The sequence below is a fragment of the Condylura cristata genome, unplaced genomic scaffold, assembly GCF_000260355.1.
Source record: "Condylura cristata isolate star-nosed mole 26May11 unplaced genomic scaffold, ConCri1.0 scaffold00030, whole genome shotgun sequence".
Classification (NCBI taxonomy): Eukaryota; Metazoa; Chordata; class Mammalia; order Eulipotyphla; family Talpidae; genus Condylura; species Condylura cristata.
The window spans coordinates 12,289,152-12,298,840 of record NW_004567131.1 but is presented as its reverse complement, the minus strand read 5'-3'; the positions used below and the strand labels follow the sequence as shown (position 1 = coordinate 12,298,840).

At 48.1% G+C, this 9,689-nt stretch overlaps 1 protein-coding gene across 1 annotated transcript in view; it reads left to right on the top strand.

Moving 5' to 3' along the window:
- Positions 1 to 9,689, top strand: part of ASB13 (ankyrin repeat and SOCS box containing 13) — an 84,107-nt gene that overhangs the window by 11,319 nt on the left and 63,099 nt on the right. Inside the window, exons 2-5 of the mRNA XM_012731259.1 lie at positions 2,029 to 2,216; positions 3,419 to 3,569; positions 5,842 to 5,976; positions 8,513 to 8,729. Coding sequence (XP_012586713.1) covers positions 2,029 to 2,216; positions 3,419 to 3,569; positions 5,842 to 5,976; positions 8,513 to 8,729 — 691 coding nt within the window. The remainder of the gene's footprint in view (positions 1 to 2,028; positions 2,217 to 3,418; positions 3,570 to 5,841; positions 5,977 to 8,512; positions 8,730 to 9,689) is intronic.

The window sequence follows — 9,689 nt, the reverse complement described above, 5'->3', positions numbered from 1 at the left end:
TCACCAGAGACATAGTGGGGAGCAGAACAGGCAGATTGACTAAGTACACTGCTGAGGGGAGCAGTGGGCGGGTCAGGAGAGGTCTGCCACGCCATGTGGTCACCTCCGGGGCAAGTGGGGATCGAACTCATGCAGAACTGGTTTAAGCTTCTTAGTGCAGTGCTTTAACCCGCTGCGCCACCAGGGAGGGCCCAGAATGTTCTTTTAACTCACACCAGCTGCTTCTGATCTTTGCTTTCAGTTGTTGCTGCTCAAACCACTGCAGAAAAATATGGTTACCAGTAAAATTCCATCTTCTCTATAGGCTGGTCACAAAGAAATAAAATTAGATTTTTCTCCCCAAAATTTCAAAATTTATTTGTTTAGGCATACAAGAACTGGGGTAAAGGCCAAAGGTGCTGGGGGTGAAAGGTTTACCAGAGAGAGTGGGGAACAGAAAGCGGATGCACTGAACTACACTGCTGAGGGGAGCAGCAGGCGAGACAGGAGAGGTCTGCTGGGCCATGTGGGTCACCTCCCTGGCTTGGGATCGAATTCGTGCTGCAGTGGCAACGGATAGCTTCATAGTGCTGTGTTTTAACAAACCTTTGCACCACAAGAGGGGCCCTAATGTCCAGTCTTTATAATTCACTTTGGTTCTTCCTTTTGGTCCTTCCACCCTCCTTCCTTCCTTCCATTCACTCACTTATTCATTGACAAGCAAGTAGATATGAGCTTCTTAATTGAGCCATATCCTGAGCAGGTGCTGGGGCCCGAGCAAGATGTGCTGGCCAAAGCCTCGTTGTAGCCACTTCTTCCGTGGAGCTTCCTTGATGGTTGCTGGACACTTGGAGCGCTCACTTCCAAGTTCCCGAAACTTTAAAATATTCTCCCAGTATCACAGGTAGGAGATGAATTATTGGCTCATTCCTCTCACCCTTGGCCATGAGGGTGACATGGTATTCCACTGACTCATGACTGGAAGATGCTGTATCTACCAGGCTCACTGCTGAAGGGGCATTTGTGGAACTGTACAGGCTGCTGTGCTCAGCCTGTGCCGCCTACCCACCAGCTGCACTTTCAAAAATTTGAGAAAAGGAATAATTCCAAATATATTTTATGAGGCCAGCATTACTCTAATACGAAGACAACATACAAAAGGAAACTACAGCCAATTTTCCTGATGACCACAGATGCATTGAAATGAGTATAGATCATGTCCAACTGGGATTTATACCAGGGACACAAGAATCGGTAGACACCTGAAAGTCAATCAACCTATTTTAACATATCAATAAAAGGACCGCTAACCACATGATATCAACAGTGCTAAGAAAGCATTTGGTAAGAGTATCTTTTTATGATGAAAACCCTTGAAAAATTGAAATACCTAATGCCAGCTTTAGTGTTTCCAGGAATGTCACCTTTAACTGGGCCAATTGGAATTACCTGATTGACACTAGTGAGACCATTGCCCCTCTTCTCCCCCTAGAATGGTGACCCTGCTTGAAACATTCTTCTCTTTGCTAATAATTTCCTTTTGTAACCCCCTTTCTATCTGTAAAGCTTTCATTCTGTATAGCACTTCCTTAGGCCTAGCCACTTGATTCTGCCCAGTCTGTGAATCATTGAATAAAGCTAATTAGATCTTTGAATTGAGTTTTTGAAAAGATTTATTTATTTATGCTTACAGAACTGGGGTACAAGCCAGAGGTGCAGGGACAGTGAAAGGCTTCACCAGAGATAGAGTGGGGAGCAGAATAGCAGATCCACAAAGTACACTGCTGAGGGGAACAGTGGGCGGGTCAGGAGAGGTCTGCGGGCCGTGTGGGTTCACCTCCAGGGCCGGGGATCGAACTTGCACCGAAGCTGCTGTGGCTAGCTTGCAGTGCTGTGTCCTAACCCGTTGCGCTACCAGGAAGGGCCCAAATTTTGTTTTTTAACAATAACAGATGCATATGTCTTTGCTTTCATGAGGCATCCCTGGAATTGCATGTGTCCCGGAAAGACGTGGCATAGTCTTAGCACTAAGTCTGTTTCCCTTCCCAGGTTTCTGGGTGGAACGTACCCCGGTGCACGAGGCAGCCCAGCGGGGTGAGACCCTGCAGTTGCAGCAACTTATCGAGAGCGGTGCCTGCGTCAACCAGGTGACGGTGGACTCCATCACGCCCCTGCATGCAGCCAGTCTGCAGGGCCAGGCCCAGTGTGTGCAGCTCCTGCTGGCAGCTGGGGCCCAGGTGAGTGGACCACAGGACAGACCCCAGACTGGCTGTGACTATAGGAATGAATGGGACCTGCTTAAGAGAACATGTGGTGGAGGACAAGAAGTGGACTGGGACGAGTGTCCTGTGATTGGTAAATGCATGGAGAGCGAAGCAAGTGCTGAGGGAGGCTGAAGGGGAAAGAAGGAGGAAGCCAGCGTGGTGTGTAGAGACAGCTGTAGGTGGGAGGGTGGGTGGTCAGCTCAGCTGCATGTGAAGATCAAGTTCACAGACTTGGCTATGAGGTTCCTGTGGCCAGTGACAAGGCGGATGAGCAAAATGGTGGCGGAAACCCTCTGTTCTGCGTGAGGTCAGGGGCCATGTACATTAGACACAGACAGGCTCTCCAGGGTGGCAGGCAGGGCCTGGACTAAGAGCTACTTTGGCTCAAAGAGCAGGTTCTGGTCTCAAGTGGGATGCTGGCAAAAGGGAACAAGAACCAGGATCTGACTGGCTGCATTTCTGGTGTAAGCACTTACTGCAGGGCTGGAGTCCAGCCCCAGTGGTTAGAGGCCAAGAGAGTTGCTAGATGTTAAATTACTCATGTGTACTGCCATGGGCTGTAGGAGTTGGTTGGCCCCAGCTGGATGGCTTACAGGAATCAGCTGGGTAGGAGTTCAGGTGAGAGTGAAGTGAAGACTGAACCACTTCCCCTTCCACAAGCTTAGCTGTGAAGCTAAGTTCCAGGCTCAGGAGACCTGGAACAAGCTTCAGCATGTCCCTAATAATGGCTCAACTGGACACATTTTAAGCAAAAATGCGAGCTTGGGGTGTCACCCTTTTCCTGCCCTATGATTTTTGAACTAGAGGTGGAATCTTAAGCAGTTTCAGCACTTTTTAGCTAAGGCTTGTGTTAAAAGACATTTATGCTCCGCCTAACTCAGCTGGTACCTGGAGCACTTCTTGTTGGCTCTGTGATCCTTGGGGGTGGCGGTGGAATGAATCTGAGTTGATCCTGCCCAAGAGTGAACCCCACAGAAGATGACCCTGCACTGAGGAGGCTAATCCCACTCCCAATCTGTATTCCTTTTTACTCTTAAACCCCCTTGCCTGGTGCAGCGCCTTAGCACAGCATAGAAAACCTAGAAGCATCTCTGCACAGGTATTTGTGCATCAAGACGAGAAAGTGAGCTGTGTGGCATTTCCCCCCGTGACGCTATTTCTTTCTCCCCTCCGAGGTGGACGCCCGCAACATTGACGGCAGCACGCCTCTCTGTGATGCCTGTGCGTCCGGCAGCATCGAGTGTGTGAAGCTCTTGCTATCCTATGGGGCCAAGGTCAACCCACCCCTGTATACTGCCTCCCCACTGCACGAAGCCTGCATGAGCGGTGAGTTTGCCGAAGGGAGCAGCGAGGCAGGACAGGGAAGCCATGGCTGGTGAGGAGAGCTTCCAGTCTGTTTCCAGCCCTTCGCCATGCCCGGGGATCCACTCTTGCACCCAGGATAAGGGGTGGTTGTATTGATGATGAAACTATTTCTTAGCAGGGTCTCCAGCGCCTTTCAGATGTGAACACTGGAGATGGCTCCATGCTGTAGCTACTCACTTTTGTCATTGCTGTGATCTGTGGGCCTTAATCTAGTGAGGAAACTAGATCCAGACACACCCCTGAGGATGGTGCTCTCAGAAAGTGGGGAATCCTGGGGGCTCAGGGAGCAAGTGGGACATCAACTGACCTCTAAGAATGGACAGATCTCAGACAGTGGGACGAGAAGCCACTCCAGTCTCACTGTTGAGGGGCAGTGAAAGATGAGTGAAGACTAAAGTGAAATAGTGGGTGAAAATTCTTTGATGGCAGTTTGGTTTCTACTCCTTTGAGCAAAGGTTGCAAACTTGTAGTCAATATTTTGGTTGGCCAGCGCCAAGTTTTTCTTACTGAGTTTGATCAGGGTTTGGGGAGCAGGCTCCTCCATAAGGGCCTCTGTTATGTTTCCTCACATCCTGAACCCCACAATTAGGTCATCTTTGCCACCCACAGGCACTGGGGGGTTGCTGTAGGCATCTTTTAAAAGGTTTCTGAGCAGATTGAGTAAGAAGAAAACTATGTTTTAGAAAGGTTATTTTAGTGCCATCCATGTACAATGAATGGAGGAGAAAATAGTTTCCCTCCTCCTATCTTAGACATATTTACTGGGGCCTTGCAAACTGGACTGACAGAGAACAGATTCACAAGAGCAAAACAGAAGCTTTCAATTCCTGCACCCATTATACACATGGAAGAAGTTAGTGATACTTAAGGGGATGCTTATAGTGTACGCTTATAGTGTATCTTAACAAAGAATAAAAACTTTGCAGAGAAGTGATCAGACAAAAGGAAAGAACTGTGAGTTTCTGGAATGATAAATTATAGGAAGGCAAATATATCTAGAAGGAATTAATGGGTGATAAGGACTGGTTAGCAAGGTTTGTTGAGTAGATCCTCTGATGCCATCTCTGAGCTGATGAGGGTCTAGTACTGTCTCTGGTGATGAACCTGTCCTTCAAGGTGGCAGTGGTGGTGGGGAGGCTGCCTTTACAAGCTGTATCCTGATCCTGGACGAATTGGAGGAGAGTTTTTTTTTTTTTTTTTTTTTGGTATGTGCTTTGTTTTCAGTGGTCTTCAGCTCAGAATAATCCTTGTGGCATAGTGTCATACTTTGGAGTAGCATATTCTGCCATACTTCAATAGACAGAGTGAAATGGTAGTGGTAGAGAATATCCTGGAAATGGATAGAAGAATTGGGGGCCATCTCAATGAAAAGAACTCATCGTTTTTTTCTTTTGTCTGATCACTTCTGATTCTTAGAGCCCAAATAGGGTGGCACATGGAAAGGGAAGGACTCATGGAAAGCTTTGGGGAAAGATTCAGAACATGGGTAAAAATGACCTTGGGTTGAGTGGGGAGTGCTGCCAATGGCTGAGACAGATCTGGCAGGACCTGGCACCCAGGGAGGGAGAGGGCTGTGTGTTGGTCATCACATCCAAATGAGACTGCCCAGCAGATGACTGTAGAGTTAGTTGTAGCTGGATGTAAGGGCTAGAGGTGGAAACTTGGTAACTACCAACACAAAAAGTAGGGTAAGTGATAATTGAGCATGAAGGCTGGAACAAACTGAGCCTTTACCCATCCCAAGTTAAAGACAGTGGAAGAGGAACATAGGGAAGACTCGGGAAAGGCCCTGTCTAGGAGAGGAACCTGCAGTTGTTGGGATGAGATATTGGGGATGTCTGTGTAGGTGACTCAGGCTCAGATACCTACAGCTTTATGTTTTCACCTCGGGATTGGGCTCTGTGCTCCAGCCACAGCCTAGAGCTTGACCTCTTTTTCTTCCACCGAGGAGCCAGGGAACAGTATGTCTAGCTATTCAGAGAAGGCTGGAAAATGACCAGTCCTCTTGCTGCAAGATCCTAAATTTTGGGAGTTGTACCTCTGAATAGCATCCTCAGCAGAAAGGAAACCACCCCTGCTCCTTAGGACCACACAGGGTCATGAGCTACTCTGAATTCGGGTTCCTGTTCCCCACTCTCATGCTGCACCAAGCATGGGGCTTACCTGTTCTAGCTACTCAATATTTCATGTGTGTACCTACATCAGTGTTTTCATCCTCTCCGTTTCTCCTAAGGAAGTTCCGAGTGTGTGAGACTTCTAATTGACGTTGGGGCCAATCTGGAAGCACATGATTGCCATTTCGGGACCCCTCTGCACGTCGCCTGTGCCCGGGAGCATCTGGATTGTGTCAAAGTACTGCTCAATGCAGGTGGGTTGTGTGCACACCTGTGCTGCTCCATGCAGGTGCAGTATAGTCACCTCCTATGCTCCAGGCCAGGGTGCTGTTTCCTGCCCTGTGTTGGCAGAGAGCTGGTAGTGGGGTCGGACAGATTGCAGTGCTGCGCTCCATACATTGGGCCACAGGGAGGCCCCTTGAGCTTTTAAAGAAACCTTTTACCGTGCCTACAGGGTGCCTTTATTTAAAGCCGAGTTACTCTCTATGTGATTGGTTAGTTCTTGGCGGTCTCAGTCACTGACTTAAGGTCCCTGTGCCCTGAATTAACCTAGCATCCCAGCCCGTGTGCTGAGTCCTTTGTTGTCCTTGTCCAGGAATGTCCTGTCCCTAGTCCAGGGTGTGTTTGACTAACCCCCTTTGGAGTTTGGTGTATCTCTGGAGTCTTCCTTATTACTCTGGGGCTTTTCTGATTCTCTTCTGGCCCTAGAAGCTATTGGGTCACCCCCAGGGGGGGCCTCCCCAAGCCTGGGACCCCTCTGCATCCCGAAATGCAGTGGGGCTGGTTTGGAAGGAAGTGGGAGGCAGACAGGATGTGGCTGCCAGCGCTGGGGCTCTGACAGTTTTAGAGGCAGTTTTCCTACACCTGGGGAGTGGAATGTAGTGTGAATGGGGTTCTCCCTGGAGGGGCCCTGCTGGGTTTTTGTCAGCCTTTTGTGCTTGTTGCTGTCAGCTCTAGACTCAGTCCTTGCTAGTGAGTCTAATTTACTCAGATGGTCTTGTTTGACTTGCTTATTCACGCACATACATTCTTTTTCTTTTTCTTTCCCCCCACAAAGAACTATTTTTGAACTCTGGGAAAGCTTCAACCCAGAGAAAAGCAGAGAGGACAGCACATGGATTCTTTGCAAAGCAGTGACGCTAAGCCTTTTGGGGGGTGGGTCCCGTTGGAAAATTTGACGAAGGCTACTGAGACCACCTCTCGTGAAAAACTACAACAAACTGGTGCTTTGGGCCCTGGTTTCACTGCCCAGTGGGCTGTGTGTGTGTGTGTGGAGTTCCTGGGGCTCACTCGGAGTGTGGGGGAGACAGAGACTATTGGACTTTGTCAGTGGTGAGGCCAAATCCTCAGAGTTTTGTTGAGAGTAGGGGGCAGGTGGAAGTCCACTTGTTAAGGTGAAGTAATTCTAAATCTCAATACCGACAGTAAATATTTAACTTTGCTGGAAACTTTGGAGGAACTAGGTGAGAAGTCCACACATCCTTCTTCCAGCCCAGGGCCTGCCTGCCTGTGTTCTCAGTTAAGTCTCAGCCAACACACACAGGGTGACGTGCTCCTGGGTCCCAGTGCTGGTGCTGGGTCCTATGGTGCATGACATTGTGTCTCTGCTGGTTAAGATGTTACTGAGTCCACTGCATCCTATTTTTTTTTTTAAGTTATATTTATTAATACATACAAGAACTGGGGTATAGGCCAGAGATGTGTGGGGTTAGGGGGGATTCACCAGAGACAGTGGAGAACAGAACAGGAGGACGACTGAAATACACTGCTGAAGGGAGCAGCAGGCGAGACAGGAGAGGTCTGCCGAGCCGTGTGGGGCACCCCAGGGCCGGGGAATTGAACTGGTGCTGCAGTGGCTGTGAATAGCTTCATAGTGCTGTGCTTTTAACCCTTGTGCCACCAGGGAAGGCCCACTGGATCCTGTTTTGCTTTGAAATCAGGATTTGGGTAATGGGCAGACTTTGATCTCTACCTTTGAAGCCAGAAGCTGGGAATTTTCAGCTGACTTAAGTTGGCATCTTTCTGTTGACAGTCCATTACCATTATTAGTCCAAACAAAGTCAGACCCCTTTTTCACACTGCCCGGCCCCTCACACCACTATTGTAATGCATTTTGTCAGAGGAGGTAAATGCTGGAATTTAATTGCTTCCCTGGTTTCAAGAGAATGCACCGTGGAGATGCAAATGCAAAAGCTATTTAAAGATTTACTTAGCTGTTGTCACTAGTGAGGATTGAAAGGCTGATTTACCTGCAGACAGTAGAATTTTATAGGGTTGCTTCACAGAACAAGAACATGAAACCAGTTCTGACTTAAAAGCACAGGAGGGGTGTGTCCCAGAATGTTTCAGATTAGTTTACACTGAGTAAATGTTTGTGTGTGTGTGTGTGTGTGTGTGTGTGTGTGTGTGTGTGTGTGTGTGTGACTGGCAGGAAAGCTTGAGAGCTCAGCCTGGGCTTCCAGGGCTCCCAGGACCTGAGAGACAGACTGGAGAGCCTCAGAACTTCCTCTTAATGCACAGGGACGTTTTCTGTTAGGTTTTTGGGGTCGGTTTTCAGTTACATTTATACATGACTACTACTTGTCTTTAGCTCTCTTGTTATAAGAAAAAAAGAAGTAACTACTGCGTTTGTATTTTGAAAAGGGTTTTGAAAATGCCATACTTAAAGTCTGTTTTGGTTTCATTTGCTGGATGGTATTGCTTTTATTGGTCATTATGCAGAACGAAAAAATACAAACCAGTGTTTTCTTTTGACTCAGACTTCTCTTTCTTTGCTTCTACCCCCCACAGGGGCCAATGTGAACGCAGCCAAACTTCATGAGACAGCACTTCACCACGCTGCCAAGGTGAAGAACGTTGACCTCATTGAGATGCTCATTGAGTTTGGAGGCAACATCTATGCGCGAGACAACCGGGGGAAGAAGCCCTCAGACTACACCTGGAGCAGCAGCGCTCCCGCCAAGTGCTTCGAGTACTACGAGAGTGAGACTTGCTTGAATTTTATGATGTATTGTTTTTTTTTAAGATTTATTTATTTGTGCATACAAGAGCTTGGGTACAGACCAGCGGTGCGGGGGTGAGTCACCAGAGCCTGATGTTTCCATGTCTGTCAGTTAAATAGGACCCTGAGGAAGGTTCTCTTTATGTATCCTAACAATTCAGGAGGGAGAGTGACCTGGGAAAATGAATCTCACCTGTCATTTTTTCTTAAAAAAGATTCATTTATTTATACATACAGAACTGGGGTACAGATCAGAGGTGTGGGGAGCAAGAGGATTCACCAGAGACAGAGTGGGGAGCAGAACAGGCAGATCAACTGAAATACACAGCTGAGGGGAGCAGCAGGCAGGGCAGGAGAGGTCTGCGGTGCCATGTAGGTCACCTCCCTGGCCGGGGATCGAACTGGTGCTACAGTGCCTCCAATAGCTTCATAATGGTGTGCTTTAGCCCATTGCACCACCAGGGAGGGCCCTCAGCTGTATTTTTTTTAAAGAATTTTTTTATTACATAATTTTTCATAAGTTGGGAATCCAAATATAAGTCAACTGGTTGATTTAATATTTTTTTCAAACACAGGTCTTTCTAGGATGTAGATCACAAGGACTCTGCTTACAAATGTACCCCTGTTGCTAGCTGCAGGGATGTATGTTCTGGCTGTCTTCTCAGGCCCTGGTTTGCTGTCCTCTTTGAACCACCACTCTAGGCTCCTCCTTCAGTTCTAAGGTCCTGGCGCTCTGCAGCCTGGGAGTGCATCTGCACCTGTATCTGGGGCTGTTTACGACTTGCTATAGTTCCTCTTGGGTCCCCTCGGATCCCCTTGAGCAGCGAGAGATCAATCACTGGCAGCTAGCCCCTACCCAGCATAAATCTTACCCTGCCCTTTGTTTGTCTGGAAGTTTGTCAAACAAATCTACCAGCTGTACATTAGTCTTTTGCCGACAAGTTTGTGTCCTGACATAACATGATG